The 27983-nt window shown below is 40.4% G+C and overlaps 1 protein-coding gene across 4 annotated transcripts; it reads right to left on the minus strand.

Moving 5' to 3' along the window:
* Nucleotides 1-27945, minus strand: sap130a (Sin3A-associated protein a). 4 transcript variants are annotated; one of them, XM_028445129.1, is made up of 21 exons: nucleotides 27847-27945; nucleotides 27192-27325; nucleotides 24681-24973; nucleotides 23392-23559; nucleotides 23185-23311; nucleotides 17936-18051; nucleotides 17729-17853; nucleotides 14438-14582; nucleotides 13643-13742; nucleotides 13459-13563; nucleotides 13238-13379; nucleotides 10535-10650; nucleotides 7490-7777; nucleotides 7229-7400; nucleotides 5661-5759; nucleotides 5232-5593; nucleotides 3262-3498; nucleotides 1963-2088; nucleotides 1796-1899; nucleotides 731-844; nucleotides 1-649 (listed from the first exon to the last, which is right to left on the minus strand). In XM_028445129.1, exons 2-21 carry the CDS (start codon nucleotides 27301-27303, stop codon nucleotides 491-493), a joined length of 3210 nt encoding a protein of 1069 aa, XP_028300930.1. In that variant the 5' UTR covers nucleotides 27304-27325; nucleotides 27847-27945; the 3' UTR covers nucleotides 1-490. The 4 variants fall into 4 exon arrangements, with proteins under 4 accessions (XP_028300930.1, XP_028300931.1, XP_028300933.1 ...); XM_028445130.1 differs by having other exon boundaries at nucleotides 27192-27322; nucleotides 27847-27928; XM_028445132.1 differs by lacking the exon at nucleotides 27847-27945 and adding an exon at nucleotides 27417-27813 and having other exon boundaries at nucleotides 27192-27322.
* Nucleotides 27946-27983: the final 38 nt, after the last annotated feature.

Raw genomic sequence — 27983 nt, forward strand, 5'->3', positions numbered from 1 at the left:
TGACTTTGAGAACATCCTTTATTTTGAAATACGCAAGAAAACAATTACATCCTCACAAACCTTATTATTCCTCCAATTTTACGTCACCTTCTTCGCTGTGTCAGAATAAAGCAACGCAGCGCTCACAGAGGGTCGTTATTGGCCCGTCAGCTGCTAATAGTCACTCAGTGTTTGGCTTTGTTTCATGGATGCAGACACAATAAAGGCACAGACTGATGAAAATAGCGAGGGACGGCCGTTCCTGCAGGAAGTGTCTGTGATCACACCTCCACTGAACGTCATGATCGGAGTTCAACGGGCTTCTAAAAATGTAAAAAAGAAAAAGGATGAGATGGAATGTCCAGTCTGTCCATCTCTTCCTGCTCTGAGGATCCTTTCCTCCTCCAGTCGCTCCTCTCCATCCGCCCTGGGACAGACGAGGAGGGTGCGTGCGATTGTATGCAGCAGAAACGTAGCACCGTTAGCGTGAGCAACTCCTCCGTCACTTCCTCTAAGCTCGCTCTTTGCGCTTCATTTTGGAGGATTTCTTAACGGTGCCATTCTTATTGAGCAGCTTGAGAACTTTCTCCTTGTGGTCGAGCACTTTCATCATGGTGTCCCTCGCCTCGGTCACCTGGTCCATCACCAGCTTAGAGCGCTGCATGTTACCCTGGCAACAGACAACTAATGAGATCAGATGTGGAAAACAATGACAGTGTGTTCTACCAGTGAGCAGATCTCACACACACACCTGTATGAGCTCGTTGATCCGGTGAAGGTCGTCGTCGGCTCCCGCCCTCTTCTTAGGGATCAACCCCTCTTGGAGGGAGGAGAGGCGGCTGTACACGTCATGCTCTAAACCCGACTACAAGAGCAGTGACAAAGGAAACAAAATTACTACAAAAATACACAAAATGATTAGAAAAATATGTATTACTCAAAAAATACATACAATGACAAAAAATGTAATACAATTACAGAAAAATACACAAAATGACTCCAAAAAAAACACAAATTTAATCAAAAATTCACAAAATTCCTTCAGAAATGAAGAAAAGGACTCCAAATATACATAAAATGACTCCAAAAAAACACAATATGACAGAAAAACACAAAATTAATCCAGAAAGACAAACCTTCAAAAACATGTAAAATAAAAGAAAAAATATTCAAAATTCCTGTTTTAATGCTCATATTGTTCATCATTCTAAATGCTGAAATCAATACATTTAAGATTTTTTTTAAAAACCTTTCAAAAAAATATAAGACCTTGTCGCCACTTTAAGCTGTTGTTAGCAACACATCTTTAACAGTTGTAGTTCACAATTTAACTCATTCAGTGCCAGCCATTTTCAGAATTTCTCCCCCCTCAATGTCAGCTGTTTTTGAGCATTTTGACTGATTTTTAAAGACTCCTAGGAACTGCGTATGCTTATATATGCGGTTCCCTGGCCCCCTAATAATTCATCAATTGTATATAACGCTTTTGTATATATTATTATCCAGCGAAAACAATCTATACCTGGTGGATTAAAATAGAGCTGATATTCCTGCAGGAAATTAAAGAGACAAAGATAATATAATAAAGAGTTAAAGCAAACAAATCCATTTGTATTATTTCATTCTCTCACCCAGTGAGAATCGATAAGCAGTATCCATAATGAAATCGGAATCTCTAAATTCCGAAACGTCAAATGATGACGTTTCTTTGGCGCCCGCTGTGATCAAAGTTACTCTGTTTGAGCCTTAAATGACTTTAGGGTTTGTCGTCACCTGTAGCAGGAGGTCTTTTCTACAATTGTATCATTGCACTCACCAGTTGTCTGAGCTGAGCTGCACACAGGTGGAGTTTCCAGCCCTGGGCTCTGCAGGCCACGCCCCTCTGATTGGCCATTTCCTGTAGCGTGCCCTTCTTCTCCTCTGTGGGAGAGAACCATGTGAGGAACAAATATTCGTCTTCATTCAGAGGTAGATGGAGCTGACCTTTGACCCTGATGTCGCTGTATCTTTGGAAGTGATGGTACGCTGCCTTCCAGGGGTTACGGTAGTGTCTCAGCAGTGTGACAGGAGGACGAGGTTTAACTGGCACGTAGCGCACGCCTTCTTCATCTTCAACACAAAAACAACAATTGGCCATACACATCACATGATCACATGATCACTCTAAAGCTGAATAACGGTCTTTGGAGACATTTACATCAACTTTTATGCCTACATATGTGCCAATCAGCGTTCACATATGTTGTGGTCACATCAGGATTACTCCTGTGCATTTACGGTCCTACAATTTCTATGGTTAAATAACATTTCAATTTGACATTTTAGTGCTTTTTTTTTTTTTTTACACGTCATCACTTCCTTTAGCCAGGGTTGGGGTCAATTGTAATTGGTAATTAATTACAATTATGACATAATTATAATGGAAATCATATTTGAAAAAAATCTGTTGCTGTTGTAATCGTAATTGAGTGACTTTGTAATTCTAATTGGCATGGACATTCTATAAAAACTGTCATTATTAATTCATCCGACCATTTAGTGATTTGCAGAATTTTCAATTTGATTAAAACAAAATGACTGCCATCATGTGACATAAGCATGGGAAATGTGTACATTTGTATCTGTGTGTATTTAGAAAGACTGAGATTTCTACAACTGAATTATATTGTCATTTACACAATGATACACATTTTTACCTTCTAATGAATTCGATGCTCTAAAGCAGGAGTTCTCACACTTTTTTTGCTCACGTACCACATTCTCTTATTAGTGAATCCATGTCCCCCCTTTTGTCCGACTACAGCATTTTGCTCAGAACACTATGAAAAAACAACTATAGATCATAATAATGGAACGAATGATGCATTTTAAAAAATCTCATTTTATAAATAAGTGGTGTGTTGTGTGTCTTTCGCTCCAACTACTGAGTTAAATTCCTTGTACTGTTTTTAAAAATTCTGAAACAAAATTTAGTGGCTCCTGAATAGATTTATTTCTATAGTTTTATTTTCATCTTCCAATCAAGATCATTTCCCTCATCATTAGTATCATTAGTATTTTTTTTACAAACCCCCTTATTTTTAATGCTTAAGTTTGATTATTCCCCTGTAGCGCTAATGTGTACCTTCATTTGAGAAACACTGATCTAAAGGGCCGGATTTGGCCCCCGGGCCTTGAGTTGAACACGTGATCTAGTTCATTTATGCACTCACAAGCTTTCTCTGTGTGTTCCTTTAAGCATGTGGATGTGGATGTACAAAGCCTGAGCGTTGGTTGACGTACCCACGTACTCCCTGGGTGGCGACTCGCGCCTCTCGGCCCGGCCTGTGATTGGTCGTCCAGGGATCTTCTCCTCGTCGGTGCTGTTGGTCTCCACCATCTCGCTCTCCTCAGTAGAGATGATGTGCTGCTGCTTGCGGGGTTTCTTCCTCGGGGACGCTCCAGGGATCAGATCTCCAGGAGGAGCGCTCAGCGTGGAGGCCTGGGGAGCGAGGGCTGAAGGGAGGTTGACGTTGGGATCTAAACAACACACATTTCACTTTAGAGGAAAATTTCCACAACACTCACACTCACTATCATGTTGTTTTGACAATAAGACGCACTTCCTCTAGGTGACGTAATAATCCGACGGCGGTGAAGGTTAGTGACGTCTGCTGTAGTGAAAAAGACTAGAAATTTCCTAAAACATTTCTACCACTTTCCCCTGTGCCTCTCACTGCTCATATATTCTCAAATATCACAAGGTTGAAATGTAAATCAAAGGCAAACGAGAAACAAAAGTGAAACTAACAGAACGTCACATTGATAATGGCTGCTCACACTCATTTTTCACTCACTAATCAACATTAATCCAAAAAAATATAGATTTTTATTTATTTATGCAAAATATAGACCTACATAACATTGTAGGCAGAATGTACAACAGCACAAAGCATTCCTAGGTGAATTATGGCCATATGAAATCAGTTTTTTTTTTCTTCCAAATTCCGTTTTTTTCCCCCCAAATTCCGTGTTTTCCACTTGAATTTTTTAAATTCTGTTTTTTTTAAAGGAAATATTTATAATTTTTTAAAGGAAATATTAGTTTTTAACTCCTATGAGGAAACAAAATAAATACTAATAAATTTAAAAAAAAACTCAATTAAACAAAAATGTTTGTCAAAATACAATTAAAAGGTAGATATAAGTGGGTAGTGACATGGATTACACTGACTGCTCCTTCTTAATTATTTATATGTCATATAAAGATGTATGAGAACTGTATTGATTAATCTGAGCATGGTTTAATGATGAAGTTTTGATCAACTTAATTTAAATTAAACTAATTTGAATTATCATATCTTCTGTAGCAATGATGAGATGATGTTAGAATGTAACATTCAAATGATGTTGCTCCAACAAACTTTTATTTTATAAACTGGAAGTTCCCACTGAATCGGTTGTACTTGAGGTAGCTAGCTGACTGTGAATGTCTACCTACGAGGCACGAACATAAGGCTGAAATTTAAAAAAAACTAAAGAACAACACAAAGAGCTATTCTTAGTTAGCCAAGCACAACAGTTTGAACACTGAGCAGGTGAAGATGATTAAAGCTGATCACGTTCTCACGGAGCACCGCTGCGCTACACAAAAAACGGGCGGAGATTTACAGGCACAGCAAAGTTAAACGAGCACAGGCGGCTCTGCATTTAGGAGTCAGTGATGATTTGCCTTGTTTTTAGACAGTGTTATGGAGGTTTAGGCGGAGTTTAATGCAGCCAGGACAGGAGGAGGGAGGACCTAATAAGCGATCCTCGGAAACAATTCCCCATAAAAAAATGTTTCTTGCCCCACGGTGATGGCGTTTCATGCTGATTTTGACCATTTCTGCATTTAACTGTTTTCATTGGTCGATTCCGTGATTCTGTACGAAATTCCGTTAACACGGAGTTTATAGGGCCCTAGTGAATCAAATATGTTGAATAAAACTTTATGTGGCTAAAAATGTCTCTGATCCCTTCTTTGTGAGTTTCCATGAACACTAGGATGAGCGGGTCCCTTTGAATGTTGTTGCTGCAAGGGATCGTGGGTTAACATTATGTGGTCTCCTTAGGTAAAGGATGCATCACTGTTTCCTAGGCTAAAGGAGGTTATCAAGGAAGTATTGAGCGTCCTTTCCTTAGCTTAAAGAGAATTGGAGGGTGGGGTTAAGGAAAAGTGGATAGGAAAAGAGATAGGAGAGAATATTCGGACGCAGCCTCAAACGCCTCACCTGGCTGAGACGTGTCCATCGACTCCACTTCTTGTTTAATTTTCAGCTCTGGACAGGAAGCGTTGGCGGCGCAGGCAGCCGTGCTGCTGGCTGCAGGCTGAGTGGGCGAGGCCACGGTGTTAGCCATAGACGCAGGAACAGGAGGAGTGACAGCTATGGCGCCGGGCAGGGAGGTGAGAACAGTGGAGGCCTGGGAGGGAGGGACGGCGCCCGGCGTGGTGAGCATGGTGGGGATGGCCTGGGCGATGTGCTGGATGCTGGAGGACATGGCCTGCTGCTCTCCTCCCTGAGTGGGCAGAGCTTCTATGGTGGCGTGGACGGGAGGAGCCACGGCCATGTGCACCTCCGCCTTAGGCTTCACACTGAGAGAGAGAGAGAGGGTGTTGGTGGATGAACTGTGTGGACGTAAGGGCAGCGTTTTAAACTCACCCTGCAGGGCGTGGAGAGCCCGCCCCCCTCACACCAGACTCAAGGCGTCCCCCGCTGGGTTCACTGCTCTGAGCAGGAATCAAGTTTTTCCGAACGCACCTAAATCATAAAACAGGAGAGAAAAACATTCAATATTTCCAAGGAAGGAAATATTTAATAACTGTCAAAGTTAATGCATGAATTCATTATCTTATTAATGCCGATAATTATTTTAAAGAGCATTAATCGCAATTTACTTTTTTTTAATGGCGTCCATGGTTCATCAAAGGTTAGATTGTACTGTTACGGGCTTGGTACCACCTTAAATAATGATGCAATATGGGACGTTGAGGCTTTGAACGAATATCGAATCGGCCGATATTTAGCATTTTATGCAGTTACTGTGATCGGCTCTAATGTCTTAATTCGCCGATCAGATCAATGACGTCATTGTTGTGATGAAATTTCTGTAGATGCTCCCGTTGCATTGTTTTATCGTCTTATTTACTCAGAACATGTTCCACACCACCCACATGTTTGTTCTACGTGACACGGCTCTATAGTATTTCACTCTCATCTGTCGTTCAGAGCGGAGCTCTGGGCTCGGTCTGTATCTTGGCTCTGAAAGCAGAGTCAGTGACTGTGTGTGTGTGTGTGTGTGTGTGTGTGTGTGTGTGTGTGTGTGTGTGTCGAAGCTAGCCAGTGCAGCTGTGGGGTGAAGGGAGAATCTGATTAAAGAACAGACAGCAGAGCTCCCTCATACTTTTACTTTAATACTGGACATTTGTGTCTGTTCAGGGGGTTGGTGGACACAGGTGTATGCTATGCACCTGTGAAGAGGAAAATCACCTGCTCCTCCACACCCTCACAGTCACAAGGATGCGTCTATAGGTACCAAAACCATTTGATTGATAGAGTTTAATTTTTACGTTAAACAGTACCAGGTAGTACATAGGAATTTGGTTGGTACCTGATAAGGTAGCAAATTTGGTACCCATCCCTCCTCATGTGATCGGATCTGTAATCTTTTTTCTTTTTTTTTTTTTTTAACTCACTGATCATTGATCTGCCTACTTTTAAAGAATGGATGTGATGGACATGGTAGATGAGAAGAACAGGAATGGCAACATCAATTTTCAGCTGAAATGTGTTTGTATCAAAGTCATCGCAAAAAACACAAAACACTTTCACAGCCACGTTGGATTTCTTCAGACATTGTCCAAGTATTCAAGTGATCTTGTTGCACTTTGTCGCATTTTTTTACCTCACACTTTTGTCGGTTTCTCGTTCTAAAGACTGCTGATCTTTCCTTAAAAAAACTCACATTCATGGGGCATTGCCGCCTTGCCCCATGAATTTCAAATGCTATGAGCATTCTTATCGGTCAAAATCGTTTCATTATTATCATCGAGTTGATCTGTTGACAAACACGCTAAGATTCTTGTTGTTAGCAAAAAAGACATTGCAAGATTGATTTGACCCAAGTCAACAGATTTAGACGATTTACAAAAATGCTCAAAGGAACTCGACAGAAATCTACAGAAAATGTGCCATCTATGAAGGACAGAGTCTAGCAGTGGTCGACTCACCCTTCGGTTGTCGGCTTCTTGCGCAGGATGCTAGGTCTGGGGGAGGAGACCAGTGTGGGAGCTCCTCCCACTCCTCCCTGTGTGTGAGCCTGCACCATGGTGGCCACGGGCTGAGACGTGCTGAACGCGCTGCTGATTGGACTCGCTACAAAACCATCAGCCAAAACCACTCCTGAGTGAAAAACAGAGCAGAACAAAATCATTGACACGTCGTCTCAGCACTTGGTCTTTAGTGGTGACAGCATGTGTATGAATGTGTACCAGGTTTAGCCTCGGCCTGGGACTGCTGCTGCTGATTGGCTGATGGTGCCTGCTGCAGTCCCTGAGTGGCCATGGATGCAGGCGTGTGAAGACCCTGGACTCCCAGGGGTGCAGGTTGGATGCCCTGCGCAGTGATGGGCGCAGGCTGGATGTTCTGGGTGCTGATTTGGGCCGAGGGCAAACCAATGCGATCCACCGCCATCAGCTGCATGTGGTTTAAGTGGACAGTGGTGGCCACGCCCACTCCAGCCTGAGTAGGCAGCGCTGAGCTCGGAGCCTGAGGAGTAACTTTATAAAGGAAAAACAAAGTTAGACAAAGAGGGTCAAACTTATCACATATTCACAGGGATCACCCTCAACATATTCTGTCACATTCACTAGTTTTCATTTTCCATTCATGTCCTAAATATGACCTTTGCAGCAACAGCCTTAAAATAGCATCACACATACATTCACTCCTTTTAAAACCTAGCATCACATGCAGCTTTCAGACCTTCGTCAACATGATTTGTTTCAATACTTTAACAGCTATTGGGTAATTTCAACAAATGATCCATGCACTTCAATCTAAAAAAATTCTGAAAGTTTTTACAATTTGTTCCTTAATTATTCAATAGGCACAATGTCCATTTTGTGTTTGTTTGGATGAATACTTTGAGGTATGGACAATTTATTGATGGGGGTATGCGTTGATTTTGTTGTGTCCTTATTTTTCTTACATTTTCAGCTTCCAATATCTTAAACTACATCACATAAGAAAGGTAAATAGTAATACAGCTCCACCTACTCTTAGAATGTAGAAAAATATCTACTAAACATCCTATCTGGTGGACATACGAGCCCCTAAAAATTGGAAAAAAGGGAGTGTGTGTTTGGGTCTGGAACATGTTTGGGCCTTCGGTAAACTACTTTGCATATGTCTCAGCTCCCTGTAATTTGATCAGCTTAGAGCTATGAACATAGACTGTTCACATCACTAATGATAGGTTACATATATGCTTTGGTTCTTGGATGACACGCTCTGGAAATATAAAATTACTTTTACCATTTTCATTGGCCCATAACTACATAACTACCACTTGCAAATATTGAAAATCCTTTACATGAAGCCATTGTAGCTTGTCTCTGTGTCATGTAATCGTTTATTGTAGTTTTAACTAGTAACATAAAAATTATAATAACCATTAAACCATTATTATGAACAAATTTTTTTATGTTCTACATTTTGTCTTTTTGGGGTGTTTTTCCTTCAAAATACATTAACATACAGTGCCTTGCGAAAGCATTCGGCCCCCTTGAACTTTTCAACCTTTTGCCACATTTCAGGCTTCAAACATAAAGATATAAAACTGTAATTTTTGTGAAGAATCAACAACAAGTGGGACACAATCATGAAGTGAAATAAAATTTATTGGATATTTCAAACATTTTTAACAAATAAAAAACTGAAAAATTGAGCGTGCAAAATTATTCAGCCCCCTTAAGTTAATACTTTGTAGCGCCACCTTTTGCTGCGATAACTGCTGTAGGTCGCTTGGGGTTTGTCTCTATCAGTTTTGCACATTGAGAGACTGGAATATTAGCCCATTCCTCCTTGCAAAACAGCTCGAGCTCAGTGACGTTGGATGGACAGCGTTTGTGAACAGCAGTTTTCGGTTGTTTCCACAGATTCTCGATTGGATTCAGGTCTGGACTTTGACTTGGCCGTTCTAACACCTGGGTATGTTTATTTGTGAACCACTCCATTGTATATTTTGCTTAATGTTTTGGATCATTGTCTTGTTGGAAGACAAATCTCCGTCCCAGTCTCAGGTGTTTTGCAGACTCCATCAGGTTTTCTTCCAGAATGGTCCTGTATTTGGCTCCATCCATCTTCCCATCAATTTTAACCATCTTCGCTGTCCCTGCTGAAGAAAAGCAGGCCCAAACCATGATGCTGCCACCACCATGTTTGACAGTGGGGATGGTGTGTTCAGGGTAATGAGCTGTGTTGCATTTACACCAAACATAACGTTTCGCATTGTTGCCAAAACGTTCTATTTTGGTTTCGTCCGACCAGAGCACCTTCTTCCACATGTTTGGTGTGTCTCCCAGGTGGCTTGTGGCAAACTTTAAACGACACTTTTTATGGATATTTTTAAGAAATGGCTTTCTTCTTGCCACTCTTCCATAAAGGCCAGAGTTGTGCAGTATACGACTGATTGTTGTCCTGTGGACAGAGTCTCCCACTTCAGCTGTACATTTCTGCAGTTCATCCAGAGTGATCATGGGCCTCTTGGCAACATCTCTGATCAGTTTTCTCCTTGTATGAGCTGAAAGTTTAGAGGGACGGCCGGGTCTTTGTAGATTTGCAGTGGTCTGATACTCCTTCCATTTCAATATTATCGCTTGCACAGTGCTTCTTGGGATGTTTAAAGCTTGGGAAATCTTTTTGTATCCAAATCCGGCTTTAAACTTCTCCACAACAGTATCTCGGACCTGCCTGGTGTGTTCCTTGGTCTTCATGATGCTCTCTGCGCTTTAAACTGACCTCTGAGACTATCACAGAGCAGGTGCATTTATACGGAGACTTGATTACACACAGGTGGATTCTATTTATCATCATTAGTCATTTAGGTCAACATTGGATCATTCAGAGATCCTCACTGAACTTTTGGAGAGAGTTTGCTGCACTGAAAGTAAAGGGGCTGAATCATTTTGCACGCCCAAGTTTCGATTTTTTTTTTGTTAAAAATGTTTGAAATATCCAATAAATTTCGTTTTACTTCATGATTGTGTCCCACTTGTTGTTGATTCTTCACAAAAAATTACAGTTTTATCTTTATGTTTGAAGGCTGAAATGTGGCAAAAGGTTGAAAAGTTCAAGGGGGTCGAATACTTTCGCAAGGCACTGTATATCTTCCATCATTGTCATCAGTGTGTGGGATGTCCTAAAAAAATGATAAATGACATGGAATGACTCTATTCTTATGTACAGTCTGGCACTGAGTTTGACCTATGTAATCTAAGCGTTTGGACCAGGAGACCTGAATGATCAGAGCTTACCAGGATACTGACGGATGGTGGACACAGAGCTGCTGATGGGGGTATAGTTGTGTGTTAGTGGGTATGAAGTGGAGTACGTTGGCAGGAAATACTGGAACTGAACAGGAACAGAGGGCCTATAAAAGTGCAAGAAATACAAGATTAGCATCTGATCATACCATGGGCATCGCAGGAAAAATATCTCCTTTTTTAAGGTAGCCCCGCCTCTCTGAGAGAACACACCTCAGCCTCTGGCTGCTCCTTGTGGACTGCACTACCGGTACTTTAAACCATTGTAATAAAAGCAGAAAAACTCATAGCTGATCATACCCAGATGTCTCTCACTTTCCCAAAAATAAGCTTAGTTTAGAGACATATCATTGCATGCTGAATAAAGAATATTTCATTTGTGTCAAAGGAAGTTCAAAATCGTTCCATATTAATATTTGTCGTAAATTAACGAGTAAAAAAGAAATTAAAACCTGCCTCCCAATCCTTTGCATTTTGCATCATGGTTTTGTGTGAGTTTGTGCATTAGAAGTATCGGTACTCAGGATATATTCAGATCGAAGTATACGGTATTGTATCATGTGTTTGGAGTGTTATCAGTGCCTTCCTCCTGATGAAATAATTACAAACAAGTTAAGCAGTGTTAATAGAGTCGACTGCTGTCAACTGACTAATTTTATACGCTTCAGATGATTTACAGAAACATTGCAATTCTATAAATTAATAAAAAAATGCTTTAAAGAATAAATCAAATAAAAATGTGAAAATATCTGTTTAGCAGTGACATTCCAACAATGCACAATATAAAATTAAAATAAATAAAAAAATTTTTACTTGATCCCACTCATACATTAAATCATATTTTACAGGCATTTAACTGACTGAGATGCGAAAAGAGAGTCACATTAAATATGTTCTCTCAGTAAAACACAAAGTGCATTAAAGTTGTTGATGAAAAGCAGCCTCTCTGCTTTATTACAGTGAAATCTGTGTTAAACGCTGTGCACGTCTCCGCAGGTTCTCCACATTCAATGTGACGTGCATCATTTCTTATACACGCTGCTTTAATCCCAACCAAGTAATGATCTTTAGAACGCAGACCAAGTACAGTTGTGATGAAGTGCAGAGGATCTCTGTGAAACGTGCGCTGAAAGACTGAAGATGATTTCAATGTTTGGTGCTTCACTAAAAGAAAAAAGAACATGAAAATGCATGACAATGTCCTAAAACAAAGAAAAAACTACCTGACCACCACCAAGAGACTTATTGCATGTAGATGAACCCCCCCCCATATATTATCTGTGCAAAAATGGTTGCTGGATTTTATTGATATTGCAAACGTGGAATGTTGCACCATGCTCAACTTATTAATATATCATTTTGGTCTAACACCATAAGAACTCTTAAAGCCTAACTATGAACAGCTTTACTACTTCCTATTCTCTTCTTCCATTATTTGTTTATTTTTTTTAGTTTTGGGTCCATCCCAGTGGTCCTCAGGATGGGGTGGGTGGGTATGGGTTTGGGTTGGATTGAGTGTATTTTACTTCACTTTTCTTCCATGCATACTTGTGTTGTAATTACTGAGAACAGAGGGACAGACTTATCTTAATTTTGCATGCCTTATTTTGACCTGTCACCTATTTGTTCAATATTACTGTATGTATAAGCAAGTCATCTTCCCTCTCTGTATACAACCTTCTAAGATCACACAACGCTATGAACTATTCTGAAAGTATTAAAAAAAAAAACAAAAAAACAAAGAAACAAAAAACCAACCATGGTAAAAAAAAAAAAAAAGGCAGCTTCCCCATGTGTATGTCAGGGTTTGGGTTAATTATAATTGGAATTGTGTAATTGATCATTAATTACAATTATGGCAGAATTATAATTTAAAAATTCTGTTACTGTCATAATCTTAATAAAATTGTAATTGAGTTTCGATAATTAATTTTGATTGCCCTGAAAATTCCATAAACATTGTTTTATTTATATATATACATATATAGATACACTACTGGTCAAAAGTTTTAGAACACCAAACTTTTTCCAGTTTTTTACTGTATTGCACTCTGAAATGAAGGCATAAAACAAATAAGGAATTTGAGTTGAAAAAGAAATGATGGAATCCATGAACAATACTGTTCAGCTGATGCTCATGAGGGTCTGGTACCACAGTGTGTTCCATCACTGCTTTATGTAGATAGAGGGGATTGTACAGGAAGTAACTAAGAACAGTTGGGAAACCTGTAGGAATTAATAGCACCAGCTTTCAAGGCTGATTCAACCTTCGTTGCTGCAGAACAGTTTAAAATTGTGAACCCACCTTGTGTTCCCTGAAAAAGGCCTAGTTGTATAATTCTGAAAAGTACATAATTTTTCAGTTTTGGATAACCTAACTTTTTTTTTTTTTTTTTTACCTCTGGCTGTTCAGTACTTACCTTTGTACCATTTCAAGCTATTCATTGGACTTGCATGACTTGAATTGCAATAAATAACTGGAAAAATTGGGAGTGAGGTCGTTATTGTCGACTGAGTGGAGGTGGGGTGGGTTGGTGGTGTTGTTGAGAACGTAATTGACTTTCTGAGGATGAAAAATAATTGTAATTGAACATGGGAAATTAAAAAAGTAATTTTGACTGAAAAATGTAACCGACCCTAACCCTGGTGTGTGCGCGCACGCGTGTAAAATCATGACAGCCACGTTCAGTGCACCTGTTGTCGTTTCTGGTCTCCATGGTGACAGGGTTAGGGGATGAGCGGTGGCCTGGGATGGGGATGAGGTTGGTTCTGTCCCCAGTGTAATCAGGCTGGACACGTGATGAAGAGTGGGCGATGGGCTGAGGCACAACCTTAGCTGCAGGAGAACAACAACAGGCCACATGAGACACTGCAAAGTGCTCAGCGAGAAGGAAAAGGGGGTGGAGTCTTCTTACCAACAGGTATAGCAGAGGTGGTCACAGCTGTAGCATGAGAGGAGTGGGATGCCATCGTCATGGTGACAATTGTGTTACTGCTCATTTGTGTGTGTGGCACTGAGCCTAAAGACGAGCAGAAGAAGAGACACTTAGACTCCAACAGCACAGTGATCATGGCTGTTATCTTCACACTAACACGTACCTATGGTGCCTATGGCGGTGGTTGATGGCACCGTGTTGGTGGCTACGATCGGTGCCACAGTTGCAGCAGCTACAGGAGTCACAGTACTGAATATTGGCTTCTGTGGACAAAAAGCAGCCATTTCATATTTTATTAACACAATTCTGGACAACAATGCTTTAGGGCAGGGGTGTCAAACTCATTTTAGTTCAGGGGCCAAACACAGACAAGTTGGACCTGAAGTGGGCCACAGAGGTGGGGAATCAAACAATTTCAACATTTGTGCTACTTTGCATTTCCATATTTAAATTAAATAAAGGCACAGATTTAGAGCATAAGGCACAGACAATATCCAAGCAATAGGTGACAAGTAGTGAAAAATTAAATATTTATTAAATTAGAGAAATTTCTTTCAACAATTTATTCAAATTTTTTTCTACTTCCAAATAAATCTGTTGAAATGTTGTATTTTTTTTTTACAAGTGTATAATTTTGCATATGATATGATAGAGTGATTTCAAATTACTCCCAATTTTTGGTTAATTTCAATAAATTATTTCCATGCAGAGTTTCTAATTGTTTTGAACATTGCCAAAATTCCCAAACTTAAGTTCCCATGGAAATTTGCCACATATTTTACGCCCCTTTGCAACCATACTGAGATATCCACAACTAAAGTATTTGGTCATTTACACAATGATTCATTCATTTCTACTTTCCCCTGCGGGCCGATTTGGATGTTTTAAACGGTCGGCTTCGGTCCATGGGCCTTGAGTTTGACACGTGCTTTAGGGTGTATTATTTGAGAGTGCTGACCTGAGCCATAGTGTGAGGAGGCTGAGGCTTTTGCGCTCCGATGGCCGGGTGTGAAGGCAGGGTGATGCGTGTGGCCGTGTCCCGGGACACCTGAGGCCTCTGGATGCTGACGGTGGGCGGGGGGTGGATGGTCAGCGCTGGGCGGCTAAAACAATGAGCATCACAGTGAGTGCACCAAACCTGTCACACATTTCTGCTCCTGATTCTTTAAATCATGTTTGTTAAGTACACAACACCAGAAAAATCCAACTGGTGGGACTGGGTGCATTGGCCTAAAATAAAATCTGACTCTCTCACCAAAAATGTTCCTTACTTTTTAAAGAAAACAAAAAGTACAAATGACAGATGTCTTAAAACAAGTTTTGATTTGATTTTATCAAACTTGAGCCCTATTCACTTCTTGGAATTAAAGGGCCAGCTGTTCTTTTGTTAATAAATACATAATATTTTGCAGTTTGAATGGAGACCAAATTGTTCACATTCACATTAATAGCTGCACCATTTTCAAACACATTAACAAAGAATTATCTCAATACTTAATGTAAAAATAATGGCATTTTTTAAACAACGTCACAACTCACAGAGCAATATGGCATGAACGTGCAGTGCATCTTTTCATAGCAAAACTCAAAAACTTTATAGTTGTCTAATAGCTATATATTGCACTTTGTTTAAAATACATTTTCAAAAACATAAATGAAGAAAATATCCTCAGGGAGGCAAACACTTCTTTCTTGAATATAATACTTCTGTAAACCAAAAGGTAGCATAGCACATTGTAAGCAAATAAATAATAAATCAACTCCCAACACAGAGACTGATAAAGTGCAAACTTAAGACTTTTGTTAAACTGTGTTTTAAAAGACTGATGTGGTCTTTTATGTAAAAAGTTCTCCCTGGTTCCACGTCAGTGATCGCTCTCCATCGGTTCCTTTCTTATCATATCGTGGTAGTTTGGGCCAATTCCATACAACCAGGGTTGGGGTCAATTACATTTTTCCAATAAAATTACGTCTTCAATTATCTATGTTCAATTATAACTCAATTAGGATTATGGTGACGTACATTTTTTCTAATTACAATTAAAATTATTATTTTTCTCCTGGAAGTCAATCAGAATTATGTTCTTAATTACTAAAGTTCAATTACAATTAATCACAATTACTGAGCCTTTAATATATAAGCCCATGAAAGTTAACCTTCCTCTTGTGTTAGCTTTCTGTTAGCATCTCTTGTGATAACGGGTCAGTTATGTGTCTGACTCATGTCTAAACTCAGCTGTAAAACACACTAAAAAAAATATTATCAATCATCTAATTTGTTTTTCATCTTTTGGTTTCTAATCAATGAAATGTTTTTCATATTTGTGGTGTGGGCGTCTGAGCCTTTTTGGTCAGTATAACCCTACATTTATATTTCTTTTAAAATGGTTGCGGGAAAACTTGATATGAAACATAATTTTAGATTAATTGACTACATATGTGTAAGCCATAGACTATAACATGGTTCCCCAGTTTTTTGTTTAATTGAATTGTAATTGAAAGTTTTTAATTTTGAAATTTCCATGCCAATTACAATTACAAAGTCAGTTATGTGAACTAATTTACAATTTCATTATGATTAACGGTTTTTCAATTAAAATCATAAATATAATTGACCCCAACACTGATTACAACTGACGATACTTTTCCCTTTCTCGCTGTTCTCTGTCTGTCTCGTTCGCGACAGCCGTGTTGTTACTGTGTGTATTTGAGAGAAACAAGAGGGAGGGGGGAGCTACGGAAGCCCGTGGGGACAAAAAATGCTTATGAGCAAAAATAAAAAAATTTAAATTATCCACAACAAAAAAAAAACTTTAATGTAAAAAAAAAAAAAATGTAAACATCGCTTAGGTCTACGAACTGGTCATTACTGAGTCCTAGTGGAAACACTCACACAATGTAAACAACTGTAGATACATGACTGCTCTGTTTTTTTTACCAAATTATTTAGACTTTATCTAGCAGGAAGGATTTGACCAATGGACCTGGATTTTGACATTTTTGCCTCAAAGGGGACATATTGCATTTGCAGTTTTTTGAGGTATGAGGTAACTTGAATGTCCACCGGCACACAAAATATTAAATAAATCCATCCAGTCATTTGCATCCTCAATAGGGAGGCCCAGACTTCCCTCTCCCCGGCCACTTCCTCCAGCTCTTCCGGGGGGACCCCGAGACGTTCCCAGGCCAGCCGAGAGACATAGTCTCTCCAGCGTGTTTTGGGTCTTCCCCGGGGCCTCCTTCCGGAGGGACGTGCCCTGAACGCCTCACTAGGGAGGCGTTCAGGGGGCATCCTAATTAGGTGCCCGAGCCACCTCATCTGGCTCTTCTCGATGCGGAGGAGCAGCGACTCTACTTTGAGCCCCTCCCGAATGACTGAGCTTCTCACCCTATCTCTAAGGGAGAGCCCAGCCACCCTACGGAGGAAACTCATTTCGGCCGCTTGTACCCGTGATCTTGTTCTTTCGGTCATGACCCAAAGTTCATGGCCGGGGAGAGGGAAGTCTGGGCCTCCCTATTGAGGATGCTGCCCCCGCGACCCGGAAACGGCTAAGCGGGAGAAGATAGATGGATGGATGGATCCAGTCATTTGTTTGTGGTCTGTGTAAGTCTTACCACACAGAGAAAAGTGCTCCTTTTCAAATTAGCTACATTTGTGATGTCACAAGTCAAATCGGGAAAGAAAATTTGTGACAATGCGACGCAGCGGTTGGACAAAACAAATGATTATCACATTAAATGCACTAATTCCTGTAGTTAGAAGAGCAGAGGAGGATGAGAAAGTAACTTAGCAGCTTCACACTCTGGTGAGAATTTCAATGACTGCTGCTGAGATAAACACGGATCCTGAAGCGCTGATTCGGATTCACAATAACAATAGCCACTTAAATATCCATATGTTTTACTGCAATGTGCAGTTTCTTGGCTGAAAACAATAACAACAATGTGTGGACAGCAAAAATAAAATTGCTTTGGTGAACATTGATCACCCTGTAAAAGAGCGAGACATGAAGTGAGTGAGTGTCTACAGACACGCCCACTCATGAATATGCATAAGTAGGCCCCAAAACAGCCAGATTTCAGAACTGCTTAGAAAGTGACTTTTCAGAAGTTAAAACTCTGGAAAACAGGCGAGTTTGGGAAAATAAACCTCAAATACTGTGTTTCTGGAGTTCTTAGAACAAATGGAGATGGATGAAAAATTGCATAATATGTGCCCTTTAAATATTTAAATAAGAGCACTATTTACCCATGAGCCACTTCTGCTGAGTGTGTAACTGATGGACTGATGATTGGAGACTGGGTTCTGGTTGCTGAGATGGGAGCGACGACTGTGGGCAGCACGGCTGTGGAGGTGGTGACAGCAGGACGGGACTGCAGACGGAACAGCAGAGATAAGGTAAGACAACAGCCTACACCGTCAGACGCAACGCTCACACTGCATGATGGGAAGCACCTGAATGGTCTGGTGGATGATGTGCTGCACTGTGGGTTGGCCGGGCCCTGCGCTCGCTCCAGTGGCTGGTCGTAGGACCGTCTTAGAGCTGGACATCACAGCTGCAGCAGCAGCCCCTGCAGGACAAAACACAAAAGACGAAACACAGGCCCATGAAGCAGACGTAGACCCAGACCTCACTTTGATGTCATCCCAGGGACCTATAAAACCCTTTTTTTTTTTGTATTTATCATTTTTTTCAGAAAATATTAGTTTTCAACTTCTGTGAGGAAACAAAATAAATATACATTTTTGTTTATGCATGTTTTCTTTAAATTATTTATGTCAAATATAAAAGCTTAATTTAAAACCATGTTTAAACTACAATTAAAAGGCAGTTGTACTGTCATGGATTATTCTGATTATTTATAATATGTATCAGAGCAGCATTAATGTCACCCAATTCCCCCTTTTTGACCAATACCCTCGTAAACAATCTGTACCTTACCCTTTTGAAGCTGCTTGCGACAGACAGCCTAGTTCAACATTTATTGTTTTCATTTTGCGCGCCTCCTCCTTACCGCGTCGGACTGTCTTGCCGGCCCAAAGCCACTGGACAGGAGGGGGGGTACCAAATTTTTCCTGAGAAAACTGTCCCATTAGTTGCTACGAGTACATAGGCAATTACTTTTCAAACAAGAAGTCCTGGTTTAATCTACAGAAAAAAAGGATAAACCTTGCTAGGGGAAGCGCTCTTTGGGGGGGGTCTTTCTTTTCTGACAGACGGAACAATTCCTGGGGAATGCTTCACTCTCCTGGACACCATCTTTGACTCGCTGAACATGCGTCATACTGTCTTGCCAGGGTTAGCGGTCCACCTGATTTGATACATGCTTGGTAACCGAATATCATTCTGAACAAATTTCTGTCTGCGATATTAATATTGTACGTTCCCTTAGAGTGAGGGTTGTTAGAGGCTGGCTCCAATAACAATATAGTGCCCAGGGTCCTGGCAGTATGTTATTAACGAAGGTTCCCCTTTTGTTTAGACGATTGGGTAGAACATGGCTTATTTGAGCAGTGTGTATGGTTCCCCTTTTATTACGATTGGGTAGAACGTGGCTTATTTGAGCAGTGTGTGTGGTTCCCCTTTTTATTACGATTGGGTAGAACGTGGCTTATTTGAGCAGTGCGTGTAGTTCCACTTTTATTACGATTGGGTTGAACGTGGCTTATTTGAGCAGTGTTTATGGTTCCCCTTTTATTACGATTGGGTAGAACGTGGCTTATTTGAGCATGTGTCAAAGGGTGGTATGGTATCTGCTGTTCAGACAGTGTGGTACACAAAGGAATTTTCTTCCTTTGCAGCCGAGTTTCGTCAGAAATGTCTGATCTGTGCTAAAAACAACCCAGGCAGAAAGAAACCATTGACTAGCCAGACAGCCCATCCTCAGCCATCCATGCCTTTTCATCACCTGCAGATGGATTTTGTTGAGCTAACACCAAGTGAGGGAAAGAAGCACTGTTTGGTCATCATAGACATGTTCTCTAAATGGATTGAGGCCTTTCCAACCAAACACCAGACAGCCACGGCAGTAGCCAAAGCACTGCTAACAGACATCATTCCTAGGTGGGGCATTCCATACAAAATCTCTTCTGATAACGGCACACATTTTGTCAGCCAGGTGATAACAGAGTTAGGGCTCAGATTAGACATGGATCTTAGAAAACACTGCAGCTATCACCCTGAGTCCGCTGGGCCCGTAGAAAGAGCTAACGGTACTCTGAAAAACAGGGTTGAACTGAATCAAAGCTTTACCGCTTGTCCTCCTTCAGATGAGACAACAGGTCCATCCGAAATCTAAACTTTCACCCTTTGAAATCCTTTTTGGGCGGCCACCCAATGTGGGTCTACCCCCCTCTGTTTCGTCCTGGGCTGAGACAGCTCTCCGGGATGACAGTTTGATAAAATACTGTGCACAACTCTCCACGATTCTTACTCTCAACAGGTCCAGAGTACGAGCGGCCCTCCCACTGACTACCACCGAGAACCTCCATGACATTCTTCCAGGTGACTTTGTGATCGTGCACAACGCGAGATGGAAAAGGTCGCAGAGCGAGCCACGTGGATTCACGCATCACACTGCAGGAAGGTGCCAACACCAGCCGACCCTGATCTTGAGGCGACTGGCCCAACGGAGGAAGAACCGACATCACCACCGATCGAGGAACCGCAGTAAAGAGGTGCGCTTTCGAGAGCTGTTTCTTCTCTTCGGGAGCAGTGCCAGGGAGCATTTCCTTTCCTCCGGATCGGGAGCAGTGCTTTGAGGAGCCTTTTGTTTGCTTTGAAAGTTGTAATTGAAAGAAAAAGGAAAAGACCTCAGGGGGTCACAAAGCTGACCTTTCTTACGAGGCATATGGTCTGTTGAAACATTGAAATCCAACCTTGAGGACGTTGTGGGAGAAATACCGATTGCAAGCCTTTCCCGGTCACCATTGTTTGTCCAATGGACTACGAGGGGTTGAGCTAAAGTTACACTAACTTTGTTTAATTAAGTTTTATGAGTTTGGACTGTGCTTTGCTAAGGTTAAACATTTTACTAATTAATTTTGCTTCTTTTTTTTGTGTTGGACTTTGTCCAAAAAGGGTGGATTGTGGTGGCAAAATTGATTAATTATGTATACTCATATATTTGCTTTTTGATCTCATTCAACTTAATACCCCAATTAGTAACTTTCCACGCCTGTCTGATGTCTTTTCCTCTTCCTGCAAAGTCAGCGGGCCCATACTCCCATAATACAGCTTCTCTAAAGGAATGTCAGTTGGCCTCAGTTTAATCTCGAAGGCCAGAGCACGTCCAAACCCACCCCAGACATCACATACACACACACATCATATACACATACACACATACATACACACACACACACTCACTCACACACCCACACACATCTAACTTTCACCCCGACATCGGAAGTGTCACCTCCGGCAGACTGACCTTCCCCCCCTGGTCTCTTCTTTGCTGTCTGTGGAAGGGGGGAGGTGGGACAGTGGGGTACAAATGTGTGTGAAAGGAACATTTGGGCCTTCTTCGCGCCTCTCCTCTGGCCAGAGGAGACCACTTCTTTGTCTATCCCGCTTTGTACCTTTTTATTTAGTTTAGATTAAATCATTTTTTCATTACTTCATCATCTCTCCTGTCTGGTCTTCATCATTTATCACCAGAGTGTGTTTTCAAGTCAAAGACGAGGTAACCGTAAATTTCACCGTAACACACACAGAGGCATCAATTATTTCACCACTAGGGGCCAGAATATTGTATTGGAAGCTATTAAGTGATTATGAACCTACGATGTTTCAGACTCTACAATCCCTGGCATCAGTGTCTCGTCCAAAACAACAGAACAATTTTTCCCTACAGATCTTCTGTAGCACTGATGAGATGTTTGAGCAGGTGAAGCTGATGCAGGCTGCTCAGCCCCTCCCTCCCTGTTTGTAGCGCTTCATGAGAAACAGGTGAAGCTAAGTTCACAGACACATTAAAGTTATGCAGCAACTGGTGGGCTCTCCATTTATGAGTAAGTGATGAGTTGGGTAGTTTTTTGGCAGTTTAGATGGTGTTTCAGGTGGCAGCTTCCACGGGAGCAAGGGGTACACTACATGGTCACTGGAAACATTTCTCTAATGCTGGGCGGTAATGACGATACATATCGTGGGGACGATAGAAAAGTGTCATTCATGCTATTTCTCTTCTGTAGTTTCAAGCCTAATTTATCAATCATTAAAGCTAATATTTCATTAAATAGCCTACGACAAATGTGTGAGTGCTGTCTTTCACTAAGGGTGTAACAATACATGTATTTGTATTGAACAGTTTCGGTACAGGACTTTCGATTCGGGTACGGAACGAAAGTTGCGTGTGTTTACTCCGTACGTCATGGCTAACGCTAGCGAGAAACCAGAGCTGGCGGACCCTCCCCTGTCGCTAAAGTCTCCTGCTTGGGAACACTTCGGCTTCTGGATGAAATACTGCAACGGAGAAAAACCAGTGGATAAAACGAGGGCAGTGTGCAGATATTGTTCAGCTGAGATCGGGTATGTTTCCGGGAACATGACGAACATGCTAACTCACTTGAAACGACACCACCCGAGTGAGAAAATCACTGAGACAAGAAAAAAAACATCCTTAGCGCAAACGCAGCTGACTGACCAAAGCTATAACAACTGCCATCGAGTTTTTATAGCAGCGGATAAAAGCTGTTAAGCTGTGAGGAGCTTATTTCTTTTAAATAATATTGTATGTATTTTTGTTTGAGATTATTATTAATACCAGGCAGCACTTTACAACAGTATAGTATTTATTTATTTTTTTTAACTTTATTCTCATATTCTGTATATGTTAAATACATTGTTGGTTTACTAAAGATTTGAATGAACAAGCACATTTCTGTTTTGCATTTGTAACTGTCAGCAGATCTGCACTTACTGCAGACAATGTGTACAAGTACGTTTTCATGAAGGTCTAAACCAAGGTCTACATGCTGGAACTGTGCTGTACTTTTTGTTTGTTAAAAGCTGTTAACAAGCTGTGAGCTTATTTCTATAATATTTAATGTATTTTTTGTTTGATAATATTATTACCAGGCAGCACTTTACAAGTATTGTATTTTTTTTAACTTTATTTTCATATTCTGTATAATGTTAAATACATTGTTGGTTTACTAAAGTTTCGATTAAACAATAAGCAAATTTTATGTTTTGCATTTTGTTCCAGACTGTGCCGAAAATGAACTGAACCGTGACCTCAATACCGAGGTACGTATCGAACCGTGATGTTTGTGTATCGTTACACCCCTACTTGTCACTACGCAATGCATACTCTAAGTTTATTCATAAATAAATTAATCAAAAACAAAAAACAGATGTTACAAAAAGCATGCACATGATATGTGATTAAAGGAACCAGAGGTGGTGTAATGAATCTACTGCTGCTCCTCGTTTCTTGTGATCAACTTCTGTGTTGACGGCTGCCGTTAGTGGCTCACGGTATTAAAACATGCAAAATAAATATTTTCTACTGCACTCAAAAAAGCTGTGTAATTGTTTTTGCAAAAGTGTCAAATCGTAGAAAATCTAACATCTATTGTTCCTCACACCAGCCTCAGATTCACAATGACCGTGTTTCATTCACATTATGTAACTTTCCGCATTCAACAGTGGATTCCGTGATTCCGTTAACGTGTAAACCATAGTGTCCTATGATCCATACCTCGAGGTAAATGAGACGTGAATGTCTGTGAAGGGACTGCAGGAGTCCCAATCTGCAGCGCTGGAGCACTGCCCCTGATGATCTGGATGTTGGCAGACATTAGATGGTGTAAATTGCTGGAGTGACCCTGCAACAACATGAAAACCAAAAAAATCACTAATCCGACATCATTAACCAAACCTTAAACTTGGAGCGTCTGTGTCTCACCTGCTGACCACTGATAGTGGCCACAGGAATAGAAGAGGTGGGGGCGATGCTGCTTTCTATGGTGACAGTGATGTGACCCGGCACCTTGGGAGGGATGGGGATGTGGGCTTGGTTGGAGGCGGGAGCTGGAGCGATGAGCCGACTCGGCATGGGTGACTTCAATACAGCCTGGACACAAAATAACCGACAAATATAATCTGTGATAAAAGCCAAACTTATACTTCTGCATATGATTATAGTTTTAAAAAACTCAATGTTACGACAAAACAGAAAATTCTGAAAATAAAATACTACGAACAACATTTGGACTTATTTTTTATCTTCAGCTGATTTTAGACAACTGTTGTTTTAAAATCATGACCTTGTTGATAAAAATGGCCCTACTTTTCTTGGTCTGTAATCATATATTTCATTTGTGCTGCACCACTGAACATTTTAAAGTGACATTTAAAATTTACATTTTATATTTATTTAAAGTTTAAATAAATCTGAAATTGTTTACTATGAAACATATTGATTTATTGTTTGTGTTCATAGAAAAATACATGACAAGACGTCCATGAAAAAATAATTGCATATTAAATCACAATATTGAGAAAAAAAAATCGTTATCACATTTTCCAAAACCGTTCAGCCCTAGTTGAGTCAATTACATTGTTCAATTGCAATTCCATCTTTAGTTATCCATGTTTAATTACAAGTCAATTATGATTACTGTGATCGGCATGTTCTTCAATTACAACTAAAATTAAAATTTGTATTTTTCCCTGAATGTCAATTACAATTACTAAAGTTCAATTCAATTAATCACATCCTGAAATAAATAAGCCATAAAACATAACCTTCGTCTTGTGTTAGCTTTCTGTTAGCATCTCTAATGATAACGCGTCAGTTTGACCCATGTCTTAAATCAGCTGTAAAATACACTAATAATATTATCTTTCATCTAATTTGTTTTTCATCTCTTGTTTACATTGTTCGGCTTCTTAATCAATGAAATTATTGGTATTAATAATTTTTGTGTGGGCGTCTGAGCCTTTTTCCTGTCAGTGTAACCCTGGTTTTATATTTTCTTAAATGGTAAAATAATCCTAAAGAGAACTGAGACATAGTGGGAAAGCTTAATATGAAACTTATAGAATATTTGTGCAAATTACAATTACAAAGTAAATGATCTGAACTCAATTACAATTAAAACAGCAACAGAATTTTCATAATTGTAATTAATAATGACCAACTACACAATTACAATTATAATTGATCCCAACCCTGGTTGTCTGACGACAAACCTTCATCTGGCCCTCAGTGAGCACGGCAGGCTGCCCGTGGGGGAGGTGCACGGGCGGGGCCGTCACAGTCACAGGCGTGCCCGCTGGAAGGGGAAGTGCCTGAGGAGCGAGCTGCGTTTGGCCGTGTGCCTGTATCTGTGGGTACGGTCGGACCACCATAGTCTCCTGTTTGTCATCTCTGAAAGCTATGGTTCCACCAACAGCAGCAGGGGGAGGAGGAAGAGGAGGAGGATGAAGATGATCCTGCTGGATGTGCTCAGCATCTCTGCCACTGTCTGCGTCTCCACCACCACCTGCATCAATCAATTCAAGGGTTGATTACTTTACGCATCCTGTCATCAGCTGCTTGTGTACATGTCGTAAGCCAGGGATTCTCAACCTTGGGGTCAGGACCCCATTTGGGATTGCGAGACACTGGGAGGGGGTAACCAGATGCCTTCAAGAAACTAGGAATTTTTTTTAAACAATTTGAGCCCATTTTTGTTTATTTTTAACCTTTTTTTTTTGCAAACAAACATGCAATATTTTAACCTATTCTCATAACCGTTTCTTGCCATATATTTGCTCCTTTTAACACATTTTTGCTATATTACTCCCATTTCAGACTTTTTGCCATTAAATTTCAATGCTTTTTCTGCACATTTTTTCAACTTCCAAGACATTTTCAGCACTTATAAGAACTGAATCATAATAAAACCTAAACACTAGAGCGGACATGGGCTCGTCCGTGAACAGTCGCATTTAGAGACCTTGGAGTCGCTGTTAGCTTACCAATAAACGGGAAGGAATTGGTCACCTTTAGTGCTGACTAGTCCACTGGGAGTGAGGTCCAAGGCCAAGGCAGGCTGACTTGATAATAATGTATCATGTTTTTCTGCAGTCAGTGTCTTCTCCTCGTCCTTCTCTCTCTGCTCTATTTCAGGTGTCGTGAAGCTGATGATGGCAGTTCCTGATCTGTGGTTCACAACTCAACTAGTCTGGGACTCTGATGTTCTAGTTCTCTATCCTGTTCCGTTCTTCCTTCTGTCCACTAACTCCAACCAGTCGACGCAGATGGCTGCCACCTCTGAACCTGGTTCTAACGGAGATTTCTTCCTGTTAAAAGGGAGTTGTTTCTTCCCACTGTCGCTAAATGATTGTTCATGTGGATCTTATTGTTTTTTTTTATTATTAGTTTTATATTTGATAAGTGCATTGAGATGACAAATAACGTGGAATTTAATTGAATTATAAACCCTTTTCCACAACTTTTCGCACCTAATGTCGCATAAGTTGACCAATTATTGTCACTTTTAACCTCTTTTCACCATATTTCATGCTTATTTTTGCCAATTCAACCACATTCAGGATTTGTCATGCCCTTTATTTGCCAGTTTAATCTAATTGTTCCAATATTGACACTTTGAACCCACTTTCACCACTTTTTCTGTCCGTTTTTGGTCACTCTAATTTGCAACATTTAATCAATTTCTGTGGTTTTTAAAATCTTTTTTGGTCACTTTTAACCCATTTAGTTTCTGATTAAATCAAGGATTTCCATCTTTAAGATGTCTATATTAATAATAAACTTCCTGTATACCAGTGAATATTATTCAGATGAATAAATAAATGGGGTTATCACAGATTCATAGAACAATTGACCATCATTTTGCTGTGTCCAAGGGTTTGGAGGAAGACGGGTGAGGAACAGAACCCAAGCTGCTTGAGGACATTGCACCTCATTGGACCTCAAGCATCTTGGGTTCTGTTCCTCACCCGTCTTCCTCCAAACCCTTTGACCTTGATTCCAGAATGAAAGGCACACTTTACTTTCATCAGAAAAGAGGACCATGGACCACTGTCCAACAGTCCAGTCCTTCTTCTCCTCTTTTTTTTCTGCAAAAACTGAGTAGTGAATGGTGATTGCTTCACAGTATTCTTAATTTTTTGAAATCCTGCTTTCATGCATTTTATGAGCTGGAAGCCCAAGTTATGTAAAAATAAACAAATAAATACTTAAAATCATTTAAATTGTGGGCCCTGAATCTATGAAAGTTTAACTTTTTGAATGAATGAATGAAACAACTTTTCCATGATATTCTAATTTTTTGGAAAAAGTCAGTACATTTCACTTAATTTCAAAATAATTTGTATACTGTTCATAGTTTGTATTCTCAACTTTATTAATGGAAATTATGCTTCTAAACTTTTGTCTTTTTTTTGCCAAGTGGTATCAAACATAGTATCACGCATCAAGTTTTTTTTTTTCCTCGTGAGAATCGATATTGGGTTTGAAATTTTAGTATCGTGACAACCCTACCTAGAACTGTCTTTCTGATCAGACTTCATGAATATGAATTAAAATGATAGATATTAACATCGTATATCGCCATTTTGAGGAATAAATATCAAGATATGAGTTTCGCTCCATATCGCCCAGCCTTCAGGAACAGTGGGGGTCCCCCGGTGTCTGGCACCTGTATTTTGGGGGTCGCGGGGCTGTAAAGGTTGAGAACCACTGTGGTGTGTTACCTGGGGGTGCAGGGGGCTGAGTGACAGACACCAGAGTTCCAGCTGCAGTGATCTGAGCTGGTCCCCCACTGGAAACAGGCAGTCCGTGTCGGGGGAACTGCTGGGAGCTCATTGTTGAAGATTTAAAAGACCTGCTAAAAAAAAAAAAAAAAAAAAACACACACGAACGCAGTGAAAAAGAGCTGAACAAATGTACCATAAACCACCAATAAATGTAATATTCACCTGGGCTTTACTAGCGGATATGCCAGCACTACATTTATAAGTGGAATAAAATATCACCCAACGCTGTGTTTGACGTGTAATAGTAAAAATCAGCTCGCTATCTGCTGAATGATTAGCTAACAAACACTAAGTTAAACATGTACGTTTGTTCACAGTTTCAATCGTAGTTTATCGGTTGTGTCAAACAGTATTAATGCAGACACAGAAAGTCCCTGTGCGACGCACTTTGCAGCTATTTCTCTCACAATTACGGAAAAAAAACAACCATGTCAGCTAGCCGCCTCAGCTAGCAGGAGGCTAACCTTACTACGATGGCTAACTGCTGCTCCTGCAGCAGCTTTACACAATAAACTACTACGTTCCTCACTGCATTGCTGAAATAATCTACTGCTTGCTGTAAATCAATAGCCTTGATGTGTACAACTCTCACCTTATATATAAAGTATTAGACACCGGTCCTTTTGTGGATTACAATTTTTTCCATTCGTCTTTTCTTTCTTTTTTTTTTCCGGAATAACACTCAGAGAAGACAAGGACCGCCCACCTGCGTTCATCCAATCAGAAGAA

The sequence above is a fragment of the Gouania willdenowi genome, chromosome 4 (assembly GCF_900634775.1).
Source record: "Gouania willdenowi chromosome 4, fGouWil2.1, whole genome shotgun sequence".
Classification (NCBI taxonomy): domain Eukaryota; kingdom Metazoa; phylum Chordata; class Actinopteri; order Blenniiformes; family Gobiesocidae; genus Gouania; species Gouania willdenowi.

Excerpts from the sequence above, each read along its gene's own strand:
- sap130a (XM_028445129.1), bottom strand. The coding sequence starts at position 27,303 with ATGAGCTCCCAGCAGTTCCCCCGACACGGACTGCCTGTTTCCAGTGGG. Across the intron at positions 17,854-17,935 it reads TCATCCACCAGACCATTCAG|TCCCGTCCTGCTGTCACCAC; the intron begins GTGCTTCCCATC and ends TTCCGTCTGCAG. Across the intron at positions 13,743-14,437 it reads CTCCTCACACTATGGCTCAG|AAGCCAATATTCAGTACTGT; the intron begins GTCAGCACTCTC and ends TTTTGTCCACAG.